Source organism: Podarcis pityusensis (assembly GCF_964106645.2).
Source record: "Podarcis pityusensis genome assembly, chromosome: 2".
Classification (NCBI taxonomy): domain Eukaryota; kingdom Metazoa; phylum Chordata; class Lepidosauria; order Squamata; family Lacertidae; genus Podarcis; species Podarcis pityusensis.
Window position 1 is genome coordinate 68802541 of NC_138029.1, and position 22530 is coordinate 68825070.

At 44.1% G+C, this 22530-nt stretch overlaps 1 protein-coding gene across 5 annotated transcripts in view; it reads left to right on the forward strand.

Moving 5' to 3' along the window:
- Positions 1–22329, forward strand: part of HRH2 (histamine receptor H2) — a 32060-nt gene extending 9731 nt beyond the window's left edge. Inside the window, exons 2-4 of one of the 5 annotated variants that reach the window (XM_080988648.1) lie at positions 6052–7950; positions 13784–13910; positions 21636–21774. In XM_080988648.1, the coding sequence (XP_080844774.1) occupies positions 6869–7950; positions 13784–13871 (1170 nt within the window). In that variant the 5' untranslated portion in view covers positions 6052–6868 and the 3' untranslated portion in view covers positions 13872–13910; positions 21636–21774. Of the gene's footprint in view, positions 1–4239; positions 4366–6051; positions 7951–13783; positions 13911–15101; positions 15255–21635 lie in introns of those variants that run through there. The other 4 variants (XM_080988647.1, XM_080988646.1, XM_080988645.1 and 1 more) reach the window with 4 other exon arrangements.
- The last annotated feature ends 201 nt before the right edge of the window (positions 22330–22530 follow it).

Consider the following 22530-nt stretch of genomic DNA (forward strand, 5'->3'; position numbering starts at 1 on the left):
CATCTGCATCCCATTATGGATGTTCTGCCTACATATCTTCACCAGGAGAACAGCCCCAACCCTGGAATATTCTGCTGGTGTGTCCTTTGAGTTGGCAGTTTATCTCAGGGATTGTGCCCTAAAGCAGAAACAGCCAACTTGGGAGCAGCTGTCCGGCAGGAATCGAACTCTTGTATCACAAGGGGTTTGGACTAGATGACCCTTGGGTTCCTTGCAGCTCTACAGTTCTATGATTCCATGATACCTTCCAGATGTTGTTGCACTCCAGCTTGCATCAGCCCTGACCATTGGCCATGCCAGCAGGAGTGGAGGAGAGCTGGACTCCAACCAATTCTGGAGGGGACCACTTTGACTACCCCTGCCCTAAGGAGATTCTGCTGCTAATTTTATAACCAAACATTCATTTCCATACAGCATCTGAAACATACTTGGAATAAAAGTAAGTATTTGATGTTCTTCCTTCCCAGTGTATACAGTGGTACCTGTGCTGTGATTTAAATAGGACTACACCAAAGTAAGCAGTGGCTTCCTACATAGTGGCATGTTAATGTTTTGCTTTTATTTATTTATGTCGTCAGAACATTGTATTTGATCAGTTAAGGGGATACGATTGCAATAGGAGAATCTTTCAATAAGAGCAAAGTGCTCCATTTATCTATGCAGCAGAGAGTTTATGAAACAATTGCTTCTGTATTTGAGTGCCAAGAGTGTTCAGAAAGGTTATTTGTATAGTGTGCAGGTCTCAGTCAATAAGTGGAGTATTAATTTCTGTTGAGATATGAAGTTCTTTAAAAAAAAATAAATGAGGCTGCTTCTATCCCAAGACTCCCCCTTCATATATCTATATATTTAGATCTAGGGGGCATGTAACATTTGCTGGTGACAATTCTCATTCTGATCCCAACTAATCCATCCTACATTCTCATATTATCTCAAAATGTAACAGCACAACTTCACTGATGCTGTTGGAACTATTTCCAGCACTGCTGGACATCGATTTGGCTTCACTTATTGTAGTGGAGATATTGGTGTTTCTCAAACATACTCTTGTTTTATAAGAAAAGTGTTGAAATCACCAGTCATTTGTTAGCTCTTTTAAAAAAGAAAATGAACCAAGCTTTTTTTCAACTTCATACCTTTCCAAATTACAAAATATTCTATAAAATTCCTTCTGGTCGGCCCTGTTTTGCATTCAGAGGGTTTCAGGTTCAATCCCTGGCAACTACTACTGGAGAGCCACTGTAAGTCTGTGTAGACAATACTAAGCAAAATGGACCAGTGGTCTGACTTGGTATAAAACTGCTCCCTGTCTTCCAGGAACAAATAGCACAATGACCATTAAAAGTAAGGAAGAAATGAGATCAGTTGCTACGAAGTAAATTTATTAATTTTTTTATACTAATCTAGAATCCACCTGTTAATGTTGTTGGAAGTACCACAGCAGAGATCGTTCAGATTATGATTTAAGACATGGGTAGGCAAACTAAGGCCCGGGGGCCGGATCCGGCCCAATTGCCTTCTAAATCCGGCCTGTGGACGGACCAGGAATCAGAGTGTTTTTACATGAGAAGAATGTGTGCTTTTATTTAAAATGCATCTCTGGGTTATTTGTGGGGCATAGGAATTCATTCATTATTATTTTTTGAAATATTGTCTGGCCCACCACATGGTCTGAGGGACGGTGGACCGGCCCACGGCTGAAAAAGGTTGCTGACCCCTGATTTAAGAGTTCACTTATCATTAGAAGCAAGGATGAGGTTCCTGTTCCTGTTGTCATAGACTGATGAAATAAAAATTATGAGTTTGTACATAAGGGTACCAAAAATATGATAAATCGTTTGGATTGTTTGAACTCAGTGGTGGTGGGCAGCAGCTTGAAGGCATCTGGAAAATGTGTATGCTGGCAAAGCAGCCAATTCTAGCATGGACATTAAAAGATTGGGATTTGAATTACAGTATTCTTTTATTCGGTGCTTGTCATTTGGTCCTTGGTCTTAACTTTCAGCTAGCTGGTAGAGAGATCATACAACACTGGCATCAGATATACTGAGGAAGTTCGCTTGGCTCCTGCGTTATCTTATAGCTCTGGTTGTCATAACTCTATTGTGAACCTGCACATGACAGTAGACGGAAGTACAAACACTCATAGCCTCAGTTCCAGAACACTTACTGTGCACATGAAGACAGACTCCCTTCAAGCAAAGTCAGAATTCTACAAATCCACCAGAATAATTATGGCAAGAGGTACCCCCTACTCATACCCACTGTTTTTGATTATTATTACTTATATATTACTGAAGGCTTTTCCATTTGCCTTCTCTCTGGGGTGAAGCTGGGCAGCTGTAGCTGCTGCTGCTGCTGCTGCTGCTGCTGCTACAGTAATAATAATAATAATAATAATAATAATAATAATAATAATAATATATTTCTAACACACACACCCCACACACACACACATCTGGCTGGGTTTCTCCAGCCACTCCGGGCAGCTTTCAACAGAACATTGCAAACAGAATAAAACTTCAAACATTAAAAACTTCCCTAAACAGAGCTGCCTTCAGATGCCTTCTAAAAGTCATATACAGTGGTACCTCAGATTAAGTACTTAATTTGTTCCGGAGGTCCGTTCTTAACCTGAAACTGTTCTTAACCTGAAGTACCACTTTAGCTAATGGGGCTTCCTGCTATTGCCGCACGGCCGGAGCCCGATTTCTGTTCTTATCCTGAAGCAAAGTTCTTAACCTGAAGCACTATTTCTGGGTTAGTGGAGTGTGTAACCTGAAGCGTATGTAACCCGAGGTACCACTGTAGTTGTTTATTTCCTTGACATCTGATGGGAGGGCATTCCACAGGGCAGGCGCCACTACCGAGCAGGCACTCTGCCTGGTTCCCAGTAACCTACCTAACTCTTGAACCCTTGGCACATGCTTAGGGAGGGGCAGAACCACCACACCAAAGTTGGGGGAAACTGCCTCTCTGCCTCAGAGGAGTAGCAGCTGTGGAAGAAAACTGGGGGGGGGGGGATGCACAGTGGGGCCAGTCTCACACGCCCAGGAAAAAAGAAGGCCCGTGACCTCCTCTCCTCTCCCCCCCCCCCAACTTGATGGACTACTCCAGTGTCACCTCAGATCCAAAGAACAGCATTAAGGCCATAATGAACTGAGTAACAGACCCTGAAGCACGAAAGGTCATGGGCTGCTCATGCACAAGTTCCTTAGGGAGAGCCTTTCCTCCTCCTTTCCTTTCCCACCAGCTGACACAACACTCCCTTCCCCACATCCAGCCCTTTAACTAAGCGATAGAACTACCAGAGAGCCCTCCTCGTGGCACCACCAGCACGCAGCTCGCCATCTCAACTCCTCCCCGCTTTCCTCCTCCCTTCAGCCAGCTGGGACCCCGCCGCCAGGTGCAGCCTGTCTCTCTCTCTCACACACACACACCCTTTCCTTCAGCAGTACTCAAGCAGCAAGATGTCTTAGGCCAACCCTGCAACTACTATTTTAATGGATTGAGTACCAATACCAATACACAATACTTTCAGTTGCAAGGGCATTTGCAACTGAATGCAATTGGAAGAAACCTTTTGAAAAGGCCAGCTTTCAAGCAAGTGAAGTAAAAGATATTTCAAAGCTCTGTAGATTCCATTTATTCCATCTTGTGCCACGTCAACGCTGCGCTGCTTGTTGCGTCCTGTGAACTAAGGTGCTGGCTAGCTTCCACAAAACTTAACATCAGGCATGATCTCAGCTACCGTCTTCCTGGGATTCCAGCTAATACCACGCCTCTTCTCCTTGCTTCTCATAACTATGTTTTAGTTCTCTATCAGTGTATGCCAGATGTGAAGGAAATGAGCTGACCTTACAAATAAAGATCTTGTTTGTATTTGTTTTGGGATTATGGGGTTAAGCTGTTGGATGACATGCATCTTTGCCCATCCGGAAAAACAAGTTGATAGGTGACACAGTTTAATTTGAACAGAATGCTGTAGATATAGTTTAGTGGCTACAGCTAGGTTGTGGGTGTGGCCTACCTTGCTATAACAAGCTCTGACACACTTTACCCCTTGGAGAGGGAGGGGCAATTCACGCCATCCTGACTCCTGTCTTGGCTGCTTTCCCAGCTAGTAAGATTTTGTGTGCCTGTTTTTTGACTGCATCGGTTAGTTTGTTCTGTGAGGTATTTGCCGGCAGGTAAGAGAGTATTTCTGCTGATTGCAGTATTGGGCATTGTCTGATTCCTGAGTAGATACAGCAGGGGTTTTGGTGTGGACCAGGATTGTCTTGCTAGAAGAACAAGCTTTACCATGGACAGCGAGGTCAACTGTGGCAGAATTGTCCCCAAAAGGGGTGACTCCAAACACATCACGTAGGTCACACCCTTGATATAGTCTTTGCCCCAAGTGATATGAGGGATGCACTGTTATCTGGTACAGTTTGGACGGATGGTGGCAGTTTCCTCCTGAAAGGGTGGTGGTCAAGTTTGGATGGCCCACCCTCAGACCTTGAGGAACCTAATGTGTTGCTGCATACTCTGGGGGGTTTTCCAGCAGAGAAAGGAGACATTCCTGTCAAAGCCTTGGTCTTGCTATGGAATGGTGAGATGAAACAACTGGCTGACATGATTGCTTCCAAGCATCCTCTCTGGCATTGTGGAGCCCAAGTGGTCCCTTGGTATTCTGGGCTATGAAACAGGCCAGGTGAGGACTAGGGCATAAGCAGTACAAGTCTCAATCTGATGTCAACCAAACATTGGTTGGAGCACGTAATTGTGGCTACCACGTAGCAGTGTAGGGTGCGTAAGAAGGCTCATTCTCCAGCTTGCATAACATCCTCTAGTATCCAGCTGGTGTAGTTGTTTCAGATGGTTTGAAAGTTACTGACTTTCGCTGTGGGGGAGGAGCCTTTGGAACATTGGAAGACCTACTGTGCCCCACTGGCTACACACTTTGAGGATAAAGTCACTCAACTTTGGAGTGACCTTGACTCTGCTTGCACAATAGGACTTCCCTCTCTCCTCCCCATGTACCCCCACGGATCCTCCAATCTGCTCTAGAGGACTGGGGAGCCCCCAGAACAGGTTTAGCAGGCAGGGAATGGGGGGAAGTCTTGTGTTGGGGGTTGGAGGGGAGAAGTCTAGTTGTGCAAGAAGGCCTCTTTCCCCACATACCCCACATGGTGCTACATTGGATTCTACCCATTGTGCTTTACAATGCATTTGCTGTCTATATGTATGGGTACAATTGCTTTAATTTCCTATTGTTATCCTTCCAGGTGTTGAGTGGTGGGTGGGCAAGGGTTCCATAACCTAGAATATGCTCCTAGCTCTAGCCATTATTTCTTTGATCTCAGCCTTTACCCTAGGAGCAGTTAACCTCCATATATTGTTTGACTACAACTCCCATAATACATGAATATTAGGCATGTTGGCTGGGGCTGATGGGTGTAGGAGTCCAGCAATATTTGGAGGACCACATATTGGTCACTCCTTGATTAACCCCATCAGGCTCTTTTCTGATGTCACTAGAGTGAAGCAGCAGTCGATGAAACCAGAAACAGTGTGTTGAATATTGAGGCATTCTTTGTATGAATCAGCAACCATGTGGTCTGAGCACTTCCAGGGATAACAGTGAGTCTCCAGTGAGAATTTCCCATGTCTACAAAGGAAAGTCCTAAGCTAAGTCATAAGTTGAAGGAAGAGGGGCCACTAGTTAGTGGAAGAGCACATTCATAGCATGGGAAATTCCCACCCATATTTGCTCCCTGGATTTCCAGTTAAATGACTCAGCAGGTAATGGGAAAACCATTTTCTCTGTCTGAGATTCTGGATAATATGCATCACAGACAAGGAGTAGGGAACCTGTGGCCTTTTGGGTGTTGCTGGACTACAACCCCCATTCTCCCTGACCATTGGCCATGCTGGCTAGGGCTGATGAGACTTTCCAACATCTGGAAAGTCACCCATTCTGGGCTAGATGGACAAATATCTTGACCTGATATAAGGCAGCTTCATATATCCTACGTATATCATCTGACTCTTATTTCGTCCTTCCAGATTCTGACCAGGAAAGTGTGCATATCCATCCCTCTTCTATTTTGATAGATACCTTCAAGAGATGTAAATTGAGACACAGGCTAAGAATAATGAAGTTACTGGGACTCTTCCAGCCCTTTTCTGGCCGAACCTATAAAACCACATGTGGTGATTAATGCATCGTTCAACTTAATACAACCTAATGATTTATCTGAAAGGAGGAAGAAGAGAGGGAAGAAAAGGGAGAGGCCAAAACTAGGCAAAACTGACTTGGTAGAACATAAAAAGTGTATGAAGAGCCCTTCTGGATTCAACTAAACTTCCATCTGATCCAGCATCCTGCTTCCAGTTGTAGCCAACTAGATGGTTCCATGAGGTCTTCAAAAGCAGGACATGAAGGCAACAACCCTACTCTGTTACATGTCCCCACAATCTTTTATCCAGCTGTCTACTGCCTCTGAACATGGATGTTCCACTTAGCTATCATGGTTAATAACTATCTAATAGACATGTCCTCAAGAAATCTGTCACACTACAACATTGCTAACAAGGAGTCTCAGTTGGATCTTTCTGCTGCAAGCTGCACATCTGATGGTCCTTCCAGCAGAGAATGAATGTGCTCAGATTTGGGGATTTATTTAGACTTCAGTCTTTCTCTAAATATGCAACCAGAGATGTTGTCTGATTCCTAGCATCTTTTCAGAGCCATGATGCAGGGGCCTCTTATGAAAGGCGGTGAAGGAAGGCATCTGGACAAGCTCTTCAAGGAATCAGACCTAACCACTTCTTCCAGAGTACGTGGAGCAGCAGCTGCCATGTGAGTCTGTACGGAAGCAAAATGATACTTCCCAATTACACCACCATGAATTCCACAGACGGTACAAGTGATTGGGGACAAGTGCCAACCGCAATTGTTCTCGCAGTCCTCATTATTGGGACTGTGTTTGGAAATGTGATGGTGTGTCTAGCTGTCTATTTCAACCGGAGGCTCCGCAACCTGACAAACTGCTTCATTGTCTCCTTGGCCTTCACAGACTTGCTGCTGGGCCTCATGGTGCTACCCTTTTCGGCCATCTATGAGGTCTCCTCCCATGAGTGGATCTTCAGTGTCACCTTGTGCAATATCTACATCAGCTTGGATGTCATGCTTTGCACAGCATCCATCCTCAACCTCTTCATGATTAGCCTTGATCGCTACTATGCTATCACAGCACCTCTCCGCTACAACACTATGGTCACTCCTAAGCGGGTGGCTGTGGCTATGTTCCTTATCTGGGTGGTGTCACTGATGGTCTCGTTCCTACCGATCCACTTGGCCTGGAACACCAATGGCAGCACTGTCCAGAACACACAGTTAACTGACGGGAAGCAGGAGTGCAAGCTGGAGGTCAATGCTGGGTATGTTCTGGTGGATGGCTTGCTTACGTTCTACCTCCCTCTGCTAGTCATGTGCATCACATACTACCGGATATTCAAAATAGCCAGGGAACAAGCAAAGAGGATCAACCACACCAACAGTTGCACAACCATCAGAAATGCATTACCCACTGTGAAGGAACACAAAGCCATTGTGACTCTTGCAGCTGTGATGGGAGCCTTCATTATCTGCTGGTTTCCTTATTTTACAGTGTTCACATATCGGGGTGTGACGGGTGAAGCATACAAAAGCCTGATGACCATTGTCATGTGGCTTGGTTACGCCAACTCAGCACTGAATCCAGTTTTATATGCTGCACTGAATAGGGACTTCCGGACAGCTTATCAGCGGTTACTCAGGTGTCGGAGAGTGGGACCAGATGCCAGAGAGGTTCCTCTAACACATGAGATGAGAAATAAGACTTGTAATAAGGAAAGTAAACTTCTACAGCTGCATACAATGAATGGAAAGAAGAACCCTGTTGTCCAAGATGGCACAGACAGGTAAGCTTTCTCTTACCTTTGAGGGGGAATTGTTGTTGAGAGGGTTTTGGTGGTAGAAAAGGGGTTGGAACAGGCACTGTTTAGATTTAGGATGCAAGCAAAATATATTTAAAGTTGCATTTGGTGCACTGTGGGGCATGCATCCACTGGCAGATTTGTTGAGAGCGATGAAATAAGTCTGGTTTTTCCTAACTCCAGCCCTGATTAGTCCCACCAAGGTATGTCCTGAACAACTTTTAAATCTTGTGCTTTTTCCCCTGCCAGGAAGCACAGGGAGAGATTTAACTTTGGATATATTCTGTCAAACAGAGGGAACCATCAAAGATATGCTACGCACACAAACACCTACACTACTAAATATATTGACGCAATCTTCGAGCGGTGTGAGATTCCAGGGGTTCCAGGCACTTACCCAGGGTCCTTTTCCCTTGGAATATGGGACAGCAGAGACTGTGGTGTTTATGATTTATGGTTTATTTACACATATACACAACTTGAGCATTAACATTCCAAAAGGATCTGGTTTCTCCCATAGTCACAGGCTTGGATTCAAACAGACATCGGATATTTCTCTCAAACATTGCTCGACTCTCTTTTTCTAACTACCAGCCACTTGAGGGCATTTGTTATCTCACACAGATCCACTTCCTTGGTTTCCTTAATGGCCCATCACCCAAGCTATCACCTCAACAGGAAGTTAGCCTGGCTTATATTTTAACACTTGCTCGCTCCGGGGGTTAGAAGAGTCTCTGCACACAGTCTACTTGCCCCCCCCCCCCCGAAACTCCTAGCAACATAAATATACATAAGAGAAATAAAATATTTTTTTTAAAAATCCTGCTAGGTGCATGACAGAAAATGCTGAGGAACTAATAAGCTGTATCCGTACTAAATGGAACAACAGTCTCTTGCGTTTGAAAGTGACTGGCAAAGGGGAAGGTAGACTGCTGCACTGCAGAACACTCCTTTTTGCAACTTTGGCAGTCACTGCATTTCAGATCCACACATGTTGTGCTTGCATGTGGCTTGAGTGGCAGCCGAGTTCATTAATCAGCCAAGCTCCCACTATATCTGTTAATTAAATTCTAGTCTGGGCTCTTCCTTTTCAATAACATGCAAGATAATACAACTATTATCTTAGTTATTAAGACTTAGTATATGGGAAAGACAGATCTCTGCAGTACCGGCTACAGGGGGATTGGGGGATGGTTGCCTGGCTCTGTGCAAAGATACCCAGGTTATGTTTCTTGTATTTAATGGCCCATTCCTAGATTACTTCAGCATAGCAGGAATACATGGTGAAAACATAATAAGAGCCTGGCTGGATCAGACCAAAGGCCCATGCAGTCCACCCCCCTGTTTCCCAGATTCCTGTGGGAAGTCTGCAACATGGAGTGCAAAGTTCTCCTGGACGTTACAATACTGCCATGGCAATCCCTTCCACATGGTCTTAGGATCGTGATATTATTGGGAAGCAATCACATTTCAGAAGCATCCACGCTGCTGAGGTAACATAGGGATGGGCCTAAAGTATATAATTCTTCATTATAACTGTCGAATGAGAAGCAACTGCTCGAATGAGAAGCAACATTAAGCCAGGTTTCTCTTTCGCAATCAGTCACTATTTCTACATGCAATAGTCTCCAATAGCTTTGTTTAGTCTCTGATAGCCATTTATTTTTGTCATTTTGGAAGCAATGCAGAGGATTGTGTGCCTTGATTTTCGTTGTTGTTGTTCATACAAAAAATAGGCAGAGATGAAATTGGGTCAGTCCACTCCCCTGGAAAGGTACCAATGTATCTCAAAATTAGAGCCTCCTGTCATGAACATTTGGTACTTTCAGTTCTACATTGATTCAGTTGTGCAGTGGAATGAGTAAAGAACATCCCTATTTCACTAGGTGGAGGGGATTTGTTCTTCTGAAGAGACTAGAAAGTGTGATATGCACATACAGTAGCTAAGTGGATGTTTGAGATAAGCAGGAACAAATTTGCGAAGGTTCCAAATGTAAGATGCAGAAAGAAGAAGCAGGGTAATCAGTGCCAGAAGAATTTAGGTAGGCCTGATTACCCTGCTTATAAGGATTTACACTCCTAAAGGCCAAAGAAAATAGGAGTGCGGGTATGTAGTATAATTTCATTGCTTCCTATAAGCAATTCTGACTTTCACCTCCTTCCAAAGCTTTGATCTGATCCCATGGCTGCAACTTGATAAGCAGCAAGGAAACTTTCCATCTGGCAGATAGCACTTACTTTCACTGCCATGGCTCCAGGAAGTTCCAACAAAGGGTTGATTCTTTTGTTTTATCACAGCTGACCCTGGGATAAGGTAGTGAGGCAAAAGGATTTATCAACAGCAATGGTACACCTGGGTGCCAACAGCTAGGACTGGTGCTGCTGCCTCGTCGTATGTTACAATGAAAATGTCTCCAAAGCACAGATTTATGGCACAATTGTGTCATTTTCAGATGCAATAGCACCAAGAGATTTTATCTGCTGCTCTTTAGAAACCATGATGAATCACTCTGTTTCGATTCCTTAACAGTTTTTTAAATGATGGCAAGGGCAAACTTTAAATATATGGGCTTCTGTTCCATGATGTATTTCTGTTCCAAAAGTTTTGTTCAGGTTACTATGGACTGTGGTTCACCTGATGGTTCAACCACTCAGCACTTTAATGGAGAGAGAATGATTCTTATGTATATGTGTGATCTGCATAATCGGGACTAGCAGGACATAGCTGACTTTCCAGAGTAAGCAAAAGGTTGTTGAGGGTAGTTTTCAGTGTTGGATTTTGGGTGCACAGGGCACCAAGCCGAGAGGACATGAAAGAACAACAACAACATAAAAAACAACCCTATATTTATATGGGTAAAAAAGGAAAGGGACCCCTGACCATTAGGTCCAGTCGTGACCGACTCTGGGGTTGCGGCACTCATCTCGCTTTATTGGCCAAGGGAGCTGGTGTACAGCTTCCGGGTCATGTGGCCAGCATGACTAAGCCGCTTCTGGCGAACCAGAGCAGCGCATGGAAACTCCGTTTACCTTCCCGCCGGAGCAGTACCTATTTATCTACTTGCACTTTGACATGCTTTCAAACTGCTAGGCTGGCAGGAGCTGGGACCAAGAAACGGGAGCTCACCCAGTCGCGGGGATTCAAACCGCCGATCTTCTGATAGGCAAGTCCTAGGCTCTGTGGTTTAACCCACAGCGCCACCCACATCCCAATTTATATGGGTACCTATTCAATTATTGTGAAAATAATAAATATTGGGGGGGGCACCAAATTTTACCCTCACTCAGGGCGCCATATTACCAAAGTCTGCCCCTGGTGGTTGTCTCTCTAGCTTTGTGTTATGCTACGCATCCTCCATGACAGCCATTTTGTGACTGACATCCCTAACACTCCCTCAAAATTTGAAATATGCCCACTAGTCCAAAAAGTTTGGTGATCCCTGCATTACTGGCAACCCCTGCACCAATCCACTTCAGTTGCACAAACCTACATTACTGCATGCACTTGAATCTGTACCGTAAAATACTGAGTCTGGAAGTGACCTGAATACATGTTGGAGTTCCCTGTGGCTGTCATTTAAGCATTTAACAGCATACGTTTAGCAGCCTATGAATGTCTACTTGGAAGTAAATCCCACTGAGTTCAATAGGACTTACTCCCAAGTATGATTGCAGCCTAAATAAGTGGCTCAATTTGAAGAGTAAGTAATGTAAAAGTAAATGAGCTCCACTCACTGAATCAGCTTGGTTCAGCAGAGTAATTTTGATAACATGAGTACTTTGTGTAAATTAGAAAACTCCTTTTCTGAGAAAACTCTCCCTATTAGTGCAGACAATGCATTTCTGCAAATCAGGCCCATTAGTTACTGCCATCTTCTAAATCAAAGCAACAGCTTCATTCTGAAACTCTCGCAAGCAGCACTTTCTCAGTTTTTCCTCTGCAATAAGATACCACCAGAGAATAAAGGAGTCGAGGAAATGGGACCTGAAAGTGGACATGGAGAGAGTTCATTGAGGAAATGCTGGATTCACTGGAATAGTTTAATAAGCAGCAGAGGTGACTGGGAGAAGCAGCTTATGGCTGGAAGCTAAAATGACACCAATTCCTATTGAAACAAAAGGCAAACAGCATAGGTAATTTGTCACCAAGGCCTGATCTGTAGAAGTATTTCAATCTCAAATAGGTTTTTTATAGGGTGTCCAACAGTCCAGGCAGAAATTAGACCATGGACAGGCTTTATTGTTGAAAATAAAATAGCATTTACTTTGTCTGAATGTTCCCTGCAACATACTTAGGCAATCCAGTTCAGAGCTCTCCATTCTCTACAATGGAGTCACCTTGTCTTTGATACCTGAAATGCTGCCACACGACTTGCAGCCTGGCCCCAGTCACATGTAAGTGTAAAAGCCAATGCTTCCATGTAGGTTTTAGGTTGGCTGGGATCTGCTTCATAGAGCATGTTACTCTGGAGTTATGTGAGCTACACTGGCTTCTAGTTTGTTTCCAAATGCAATTTCAATTGCTGGTGACTGTAGAGCTCTAAATGGTTGGTTATATGAATGGCCTTTTTGGTGGACTCTTCTTCATTGGAGGTTCCTAAGCAAAGGTTGGATGGTCATCAGTCAGGGATTCCTTAGTTGTGATTCCTGGTTGGACTAGATAACCCTTGGGTCCCTTCCAACTCTATAATTCTAAGTCTGTCAGCCTTGTCATCTTTGTGTTCAAAGGCTCTGTCAACTGAGACACAGTACAGGGTCTTCTCAGCAAGGGCCTTCTCATTCCACCAAGACTGTAGAGTGCTTTTACCTGGGACACCAATTTGGTTCTCTTTCTTTTAGCCTTTGGGCAAATGTTCACGACATACCTCTTTTTCACCAGGCTTTTGCATTGCACCCTGCTGCTACAACTAGTTTTTAGCATTGCTCTGTTTTTTTAAATTCTCAGTTCTTTTGTATGTTTTACTGTGATATTATTGTGATTTCCTATGCATTTGTTTTTCATTATGCTGCAAGCTGACCTGGGGACTCTTGTCCCCAAAAGGTGAGGTATCGGTCTTCCAAATAAATACACAACCACTACCATTTCCGTGATGGCAGCATCTCAAAGGAGCATCACAGAAATCTCAGCAGCCACATTAATGCTACTCATGTAGCATTCAGTTCACACAGATAGCAAGTCCGCATGAGCCAAGGCTGGAGGTGTCACACACACTCTTCCTGGGGTGACCCTGGCAAGGCTACCCTGTGTATATGGCACCAGCACTCATTCTTTGTCTCATTGAATGAACCTGTTTGAAGGGGGGGAAATATGCTGAGCAACATAATTAATTGGAGGTACTCACCTCAGCATAGGCATGCCTGTCAACTGTCCCAGAAAAACCAGGACATCCCAATTCCCCCTGCAAAAATACAGCCATATTGGGCATCTTGCTTTTGTTCAATTTTGGGCCCCCCAAAAAGCGATCTCACACAGGGCCCCCAAACACGTTTTTTGGGCACTGTACACCCAAATAGCTCTTTTTTCAGGTCCATGATCTCACATGCATCATGTGACTCATGTGGGATTTTGGACCAGGAAGACGGTACCCTGGATTTGGGCCATGTTGTGTTGGAGGATATGCATAGGGTATTATGAACAGGGTGGCCACTTACATATTGCAAAAAAGAGGACAAATGAGGGCATATATTTGCATTAAAATGCATATGCTAATTTATATGTATAGCTATGAATTGAAGAATGAGTATTATAATTTAAAGAGAAATACAACGGTAGGGAAGATTGTGACCAAGTGACTAACTGATGAGGGGCAACTTCAAGGCCCCTCCTGCTCTTCTTTCTTAGGGTTCTTCGACGGCCCAGCCTTTCAGATAGAGGATGCATTCAAGCAGAGGACTGTCCTCTGTAATATACAACATATGACCACCCTAATGATTAAAGTTATAGGGTGAGTAATCTTGAGAATATAAACACTGAGATCCTAGAGTAAAACAAGAAATGCACATTCTTGCTTTGTTCCAAAAGGCATTCTGATCTGTGCTTATATTTATTCTTCTTGAGATGGTATATTTTGAAGTCAAATATACTAATCTGTATTATACGAAGAAGCAAAACTAGACTCCTGTCTGAGGTGAATTTCAGATCAGATTTTGAACCTTTTTTCCACCAGAAAGTTCCACACCCTTTTTCAGTATTGTTTTTACTTTGGACCAGAGGTTTCCAAACTGTGGTCTGTTGACAAGTTGCATCCAGGTGTTCCATGGCAAGCCTGTAAGATCACAACTAAAAATAATACAGTACCCAACACAGCACATTATGATTGCTACAGCAGACAGAAAAATCATTAAGTTGTCCACCAACCTTCAGTAGTTTTCAAGTGGACACTGGGTGGGAAAGTTTGAGTACTACTACTTTAGACAGACCAACTGCACATTCCCTTACCAATTGACAAGGAACTACATGTGACAGAAGCAGACTGATGGGAATCTAAATTTAAAACAATAAGCTAGCATCAGTGTGGGGGGGGGTGGTAGGGAGCTGAACCATCCCTCTGGTTATACATGTTCCCCAATAACAACTGCTCACAGTTGTTTCCTCCCACCCCCAGCCAAGCTCCAAAACTAGACATGACGATTGGTGGGAGAAAAAGTAGTTGAAGCATAGCAGCTTGAGGGGGGGAAGTGGGGATGTGGGGGTTAAGTCCTACCAGCCACGTCCAACCAAGCTGTGCTTTCGATCCCAAGACCCAACCCATTTCTATAATTCAGCAAGACCTCAGCTGGGTCTTGTCCCTTTCATGTTTATATTGATCTTGGAGGTGATCTGCAGGTTGCTGCTTGGACCTGTCAAATATGAGGAGAAATATGCTCATTTTCCCTGCAGAAGTAACTGCATTACCGGTCACAAATGAGACTGCTTTGAATTGTAATTCTGGTTTTCCTTGCCTGTTCATCTCGGAACTGGAGCATAACATAAACCAGAGCACATGGAACACAATGTGTTATCGTGCAGCCAAGTAACAGGATAATAATAGTCTGAATCGCGCATATATATATATATATAATTCTCAGCATATTGTTGTCTTGTGTCACTGACAAATCTTTCTTTCTCTTTCTCTCTCTCTCTTTAACCTTTTCAGCTCTGGGCCTTTTCCCTAAAGTGCACACAGGCCAGGCCAGGCCTTTAACAGTGGTCACTGTGACATAGCTCTCACTGTCCTCTTCCAAAAAACCATTGAGGACAGAAGGACAAAGTTAGATTTTCCGCTGGGGGAAGCTTAAAATCGGGGGCACTTGGGTGAGTACAAGGGGTGTCACATCTAGAAAGGGATAAAGCTGTTCTGCATAGCCCAATTGAATCTCCTTCCTTCTACGGCCAACAGGAATCCCTGGATTAGGTAGTGTTGCGTCTTTTCCCCAGAGAGACATTCCTTCCGTTTATAAACAGCTGCCAGGCATCTCCATGCTAGGGAAAAACGGCACAGCTTATGCGATCTCTGTCCATTGCACAGCTGCTAAAAGGTGCAGAACCTCTGTTGAGAAAATATCCCAGATTGGCTCGCAGGCAGGAATGGAGCCACCCCATTTCTTTCCAGTTCAGGCCGATACAATACCGTCCCACTTTTCCTGTCCCTGTAGCTGCTTCCAGTGAGTATTTGTCATGAGATCGGTGCAGGCTTTCTGCAGCATCCCCACAACATAGTTGGCATTAAAGTATATGCCTTCTACCACTTATCATGATAGCTAAATCTCAAAGTAGTTTACAAAGATAGAACTAAATCAACATGGTTGCAGATCTGAGTTGTGGAAGGGTCTGTGGGTAGGAAGAGGGATCTTGAGACGAGGCCTGAGAGAAGAGTTAAAGGCAAACAGGCCTAGTATTTTCATTAGTGCTTGAGTAGGAATGACTAAGGTTGATTTCTTAAGAATGGCCCACTGTCCATCTCTACAAATAACTGTCTGGCTGAGTTACTGGAATAGGCCCCCAGTATTTCTCTTGCGTCACATTCTGGGCTCCCTTTGGATTTTCCCCCAAATAACCTTCAGGAACTTCCCCTAGGTTCCAGTAATATTCAGTCAGCTGCTTACTCATTTCTCACAGGACAAGGGAGATATGACCATTTTCTCCAAGTTTCTGATACTAATAAAATGAAAACAGCATCACATATGTCTTCATGAGGAGAAAGAAAGTTGCTATGCCCCTAAGGCAGCAGTTCTCAACCTGTGGGTCCCCAGATGTTGTTGGACTACAACTCCCATCACCCCTAGCTAGCAAGGCCAGAGCTAGGGATGATTGGAGTTGTAGTCCAACAACATCGGGGACCCACAGGTTGAGAACCACTGCCCTAAGGGGAGCACTAGGCCCATGTTTCCATCATAATGGTGGGAGAATGAGGGATGCAGAAGGAATTTGAAAGGATGGCTGGATGGTCATGAGTGCTTAACCCTTTCTGCATCAGTCCCCAGTTCTTTCCAACACTGTAAAATGAGTTTTTCCCAACCAGAAACAAACACATCTTGAGCAGGAGATGGAGAGAGCAGCCTGCCCATGCAAGCACCCCTTGCTGTTGCATTCATAACATATTTGTCATCGGAACAAACAATTGCAGAAATAAATAACATATAGTTCTGCCCTGTAGTACCGACTAAACAAAATGAGGAATCTGCTTTTGTTGGGCTTACCTACAGTTCCTCTTGTCCCGCTGCTTCCCCAGAGGGAACTGCTCTTTTGCACTCAATCAGAGCAAAGGGAAATTCAGGTTTTCTGCAGGTTGCCGTTTGTTCCAATTTAGAGCTAAAGAGGTATTCCTTGGGAAAGAAGCAGGGTGGTAGGGAAACCGCTTATCCCGGGATTTCTTAGCACAGGGCAAGCAGAAGTGTGGATAAGCCCATTGACTGGCAAGTCTCACCCACTAACGGATTTTGAAGCAAGTTACTTTTAAAAAAATGTATATTTTCCTGTCACAAATGACAGTACATCATAAGGAAGCACCCCTAGGATGCAGGCTAAAACATGTAAGGATTTGAGAGCAAGGGCAGAACTGACACAAAATTGTTAAGATGCTTGAACAGGCAGTGTCACCGCCGTCGTCACATTCTCTGTACTTTCTCTGCAAAGCAAAGAGTGAGATAATAGAAAGCCTATCACAGGTCACATTGCCAAGGAGAAATTTTATCACTCTGCTTCAGCATGTACAGGATGCGATAGAACAGCACAGCATGTAACTTAGTGAGAAAGACCCACTCTCTCATTTGGATGTGCTTCCCCTACATGTGATAGTCCTTGTGGGGCTTTTAGTTTGCAAGATATCCTGCTCATTGCAAGGCAGGTATATGTAAACACATGTATAAATATGCTGAAACAGTCACACGTATGCTTTTGTCTTGCCTTTGAAATCATTTCAAGGCAGTTTGCAAGTCCAATTTAAAATCAATAAACAAACCATATCCAAATATCAAAAGTCACCAGGGGATTCCACCCCACACAGGGCAGCTAACGGTAGATGACCCTGTGGGGAGAGGGGAAAGTCCTGCAGGAGCAAGCTCTAATGCAGGCATAGGCAAACTCCGGCCCTCCAGATGTTTGGGACTACAATTCCCATCATCCCTAGCTAACAGGACCAGTGCTCAGGGATTATGGGAATTGTAGTCCCAAACATCTGGAGGGCCGGAGTTTGCCTATGCCTGCTCTAATGCCTTCTATGCCTACTGTTAGCAAGGAAGAAACCATACTGTGAAATTTCCACCTTAGCAACTGCTTTTTGTTGACTTCACAGTTGCCTTTCCAAGTGTTACTGTGCTTTTTTATTATTATTTCTGCCAGTTCTTATGGGTGTCCCAGAGGTGGCTGCATGTCAGTAGCTGCCTTTTTGAAGATTCCATCATTTACATACTTTTTCCACAAACCCATTTCAGCTATGCAAATGACTTCCATTTTCAACAAGCATTCCTAGTGGGGCAGGCATTGCATTGTCATTTAACCCCCCCCCCTTACATGTTTTTGATCCACAGTGATGATGGAAAGTGAGTCTAATCCACATGTCCCTTTTGCCCCACATTTTCCAGACACAGGTCCTCACTTTAAAGCTCCACGTTGGAACACTCTTTTTTTTTTCCCTTTGCCCCAGAGTTTTCCCCATGAAAGCCCACTCTTTCAAGCTGAAGGGCATCAAACAGTAATTTGGGTTTTTCATGGATTGCCGCTTGCTCCGATCCAGCTTTAAAGAGTGGGTTTTCACAGGGAAAGCTCTTGAATGAAAAAGGCAGGGAGCTTGGTCTCAGAGCTTTAAAGTGGCTGGAAAGTGTGGAGGTGGAAGGGTAAGCATGGATAAGCCCTGAGTCATACATGGAAAGTCAGATTTTGAGATTATTTGCCATGAGTCTGGAAAACCTGGGCAGGGCTTAGCAAAGTAAGGACAGAATCACCTCTGCATACCGTCCCACGACCCTCTCTTGCTGATAACATGTCTCAGCTTTATTGACTGTGTCACAAGAAGGGGGAAAAACCTAGAGGTCACCTGACTGCCAAAAGGCAGATACAATTGTTGTGCTGGCTCCACACAGCGCACTTATAACCTTGCCCAAGATCACAGGCAAACAGCCGGATGGAGACTTGAAGCAGCACTGCCCACAAGCAGCTGCTCCTGGCGGATTTACAAGCTAGGAAGTGCAATCAACTCACCTCTTCAGGTTTGAAATGAGATTTCGCCACAAGTGTCTCTTAGCCCCGTGGTAGTGATGTGACAGTCAGTGAACCTTGAGTGCATCCATCACAGAAGCCTAAAAGCAGCAGGATGGCAGGGGCACTTGAGTGGTGCCTTTTGAATAAAGATGAGGGCCAGACCTGGCTGAAAGAGGAAAGGGAAGAGCTTTTGTGCTTGACCAGGCTGACTGATAGGCATGTAATTGAGCATGTCACTGACAAACCTCATCCCTGAGGCCTGCTCAGATCTCTCACTCGGAGCATTAACTTTCTTTTCTTATTAAAACCTTTCATGTTGGCAAAATGATCAGATGAGAACTTCTCAAGTAGTTCGGCTGACATCTGACTCTAGATTGCTCTCAAGGTCTTTCCAGGTTGTTGACCCCTGGGAAGAAAGAGTACAGATACATTTTGCTTCACATCAGTGGATCTATCCCATTGACGGGGAAACAGAAGAAATTAGCTTAATAGTACAACATATGTCTAACACATATGTTCATGTTACTATGCAGCCTAAACCCTTTATAGAAAAGCAGGCAAATGGAGTTGAAAATTGAAAGTAAACCCTTCAAACAGTTTGAGCAGGCCACTGTTGCATTTTGGCCTACAGGAAATTCATATGAGCTGGTGGCCTCCACAAGAGCACTTTGATAACCCAGTGCCACAAGAATGTTAAATGCCTCTGTGGGACAACCCATGCAAAGGGACTGATCAAGATGCTCCAGAGCAACTACATGAGGGCTGTGCTCACCCTGCTGCCATTTGTGCAACTGTGGTGGCTGAGCAAGGGGTACCACACTTGTGGGAATCCTGATATATGCACAGCTTCCATGTGAATGTGCTGTTTTATCCAGATGACAACTCCACGTGAGCGTCTTTGAGTCAGAAGCTTTGTGGTAAATCACTCTCAGAGAGAGGCTGCAAACTAGTTTGAACTTGCCCTGCAAAGATGTCTCTGTCTGTTACAAACCCATCAGCCAGAGAACCTCAGCTAAAATTCAAGCTATAGTTGTGTATGCATGACATTTCCCTTGTGTTAGCAAGGATGGCAAGCACCAGGCCTGTAGGGATGCCAGCAAAACTCCCCTGTAAGTGAACTTTGGAGGCTCATAATGCTCAGCTCTGAGAAGAGGCAGACATCACATCCCTGAATTCTTCCTGGCTCGGTTTAAAATATGAGGCAGAAAAGAATTACTTGCTTACATACTCTCTCCTGCCCAAGCAGCAACTCACTTCTCAACTGCCCCATCCCCAGTTCCCTTTAACTGGCATTTACGGATTCCAGACATGGTGAGAAGGAGGGAGGTTGGGCCCTTTTAAATGTAGTTTAAAGGGAAAGGGGCAGGGGTTGGGGACTTTAAAAGTATGCATCCCTGGCCCTTTTAAATGTAGTTTAAAGGGAAAGGGGCAGGGGGTTGGGGACTTTAAAAGTATGCATCCCTGGCCAAATTTGGCCTGAACTGGAAATAAACCAAGTCATTCCCACAGAAACAGAGGTCAATCCAATGGGGGGGTGTTTAAATTGCATACGTTAGGGAAGGAATGGGAAGGATCATGCTACATGTCACACTGTAGTTTGGCTCTTTTAAAGGGGCATGCATATTGCTCCTAGAATCATAAAAACTGTAGAGTTGGAAGGGTCCCTGAGGACCATCTAGTCCAGCCCCCTGCAATTCAGGAATCCTGCCCACAACTGTCCATGGGTGGGACTGAACCACCAACCTTCCAATTAACAGACAAGACATACTGAGCCATTGAAATGAATATTTTTGCTTCTAGTTTTCCCCTCCCCACATGTAGCAATGAAAGTTGGGGGTGGGGGGCTTTTCAGGCATCTACCTCTTCTTCTTGGTTTCCTTTTTCTTAATGTTTCATTTCCTCTACTGAAATATTTGCTGCAGACCACATACAGCTCATTGCATCTGTGAGGCTTTCTTCTTCATCATATACAGTATCATTTCCCTTTTGTCGTTTTTCTCCTGTGGTTTCAAAATACATCCAGCTGCTACTCTTAAAGGCACATTTGCCTTTTGATCAAGTGGTCTCCAAGACAATTGTTCTTCTCCACACATCTGTTGCAAGACAAAGACAACTGGCAGTTGGAGCAGAGTTCTTCAGCCAGGAAGAGGGAAGCAAGCTTCCTACAGCTGCTTGTTCCCTGGCCTATGTCTGTGGCCAGTCTGGTCTTCCCATTGCCATGGTCTTCTTTCTGGTACAGCCTCACACTGGAACTTGTTCCCCTTGCCCATCTCCATTTTATGCATTATATTTGGTTTAATGGGCAGGTCTCAGGTTTTTTTTAAAAAAAACACAATCTAGAGCAGCTCTGATAATTCTGGGATTTGACCATTTAAAGCCACCATCCTATTCACACAGACCTGATAGTAAGTCCCATTGAACTCAGGGGGACCTCTGATCAGAGCTGTGTAGGAATGCACTGTAAATGTGCCTTTGGATCATCATCCCCGACGGCAGCATTCACATCGTCTCACTTCCACAGCTGTACAGTAGATGAATAGGTAGTTAAATGCTTTTATCCTTATAATACATGGCTTAGATTTACTGCATGCCATTCTGTCTCAAACAGCACTATAATCTGTGGCTTATACACATTCTTCATAGGTCACTTCCAGATAGTAAATCGAAACTGATTTCTGACATCTCTCCATTTGTAAGCTACACTAGTAGTTACTCATTTTCCAGCACTAAATTGTTTATCATAGAAGAACGTAACTGAGTAATTGGAGAAATGAACCCTGTATTTCCTCTCAGAATATACATTCTTTTGATCTGTTCTGCTTTGGGTTTTTTGTAGCCATCAACATGTCTAGCACCATCACATAGCCTGCTGTGTACTTGGAACAAGGAAGCAGATTCTAAAAATGGGAACATTGGGGGATCATTGGGGAAATATTTAAAAGTATCTTCTAATTGTCAGTCTGAACTATTTTCATTGCTGTTCCCCTTGTAGGAATCTGAACCCACCATGTGATAAATCACCCTGTCCTATGCTGCCCTGCTGTCAAAATCTCTGTTTGGCCAAGGTTCTTCCCAAGAGAGATGTGTGGAGCCCAATGTTTGATCAGCCAGTGGCAAATGCAAGGAAGACAAGGCAACCTTCTGCACCCCATACAGTTATCTACTGTGTCTTCACCTGAGCCAGGACCTGCTTTCTTATGAAGTTGGATGTAGAGAATTATGACTCAAGGTAGCTCAAAGATTGCTTGACGGTTGTTGCATCAGGTGCACCATCTCAGTCTTCTCAAGATGGTTCGATAGGGGGCTTACTATGCAGGGACTTCGATTTCCCTGAAAGACTCTTGACTATAAATGTGGTGTGAATCCAGAAGTACTTGGAGATGCGTGACTGTACCTATAGGATTATCTGTCCACATCTAGGGCAGGAAATAACTGTGGCTTGGGAGGAAGTGACAAAAAGGAAGGACTTCGTTCTTTTCGGTATGGTCATTACACTCCAAGGCATTTATTGCCCTGTTAGCCTATAAATGTCATATTTATGCCCTGGGGATATTTCTTCCGTTGACAGTATTCAATATGGAGTCATCTTGCATTTTCAACATAGTTTGTGGCTTCTAAAACATCTGATAAAAGTGCATTTGACAAACGTTTTGAATATTTAATAAATGTTAGCTTTCAGGATTCAACAGTGTCTGGCTTCTATTTATCAAGTCTTCACTTTGGTCTTCAATGTATTTCTATTCAAAAACAGTAGGGGGAAAGAAAGAGAGAAAGAAACAACCAACAGAGAAGGTATTTTGCTTAAATGTTAAGTGGCATTTTACCTTTTAATGTTTCATGATAGGATGACATACACTTTGCACCCAGATACTTTTGGATGGTAGAGT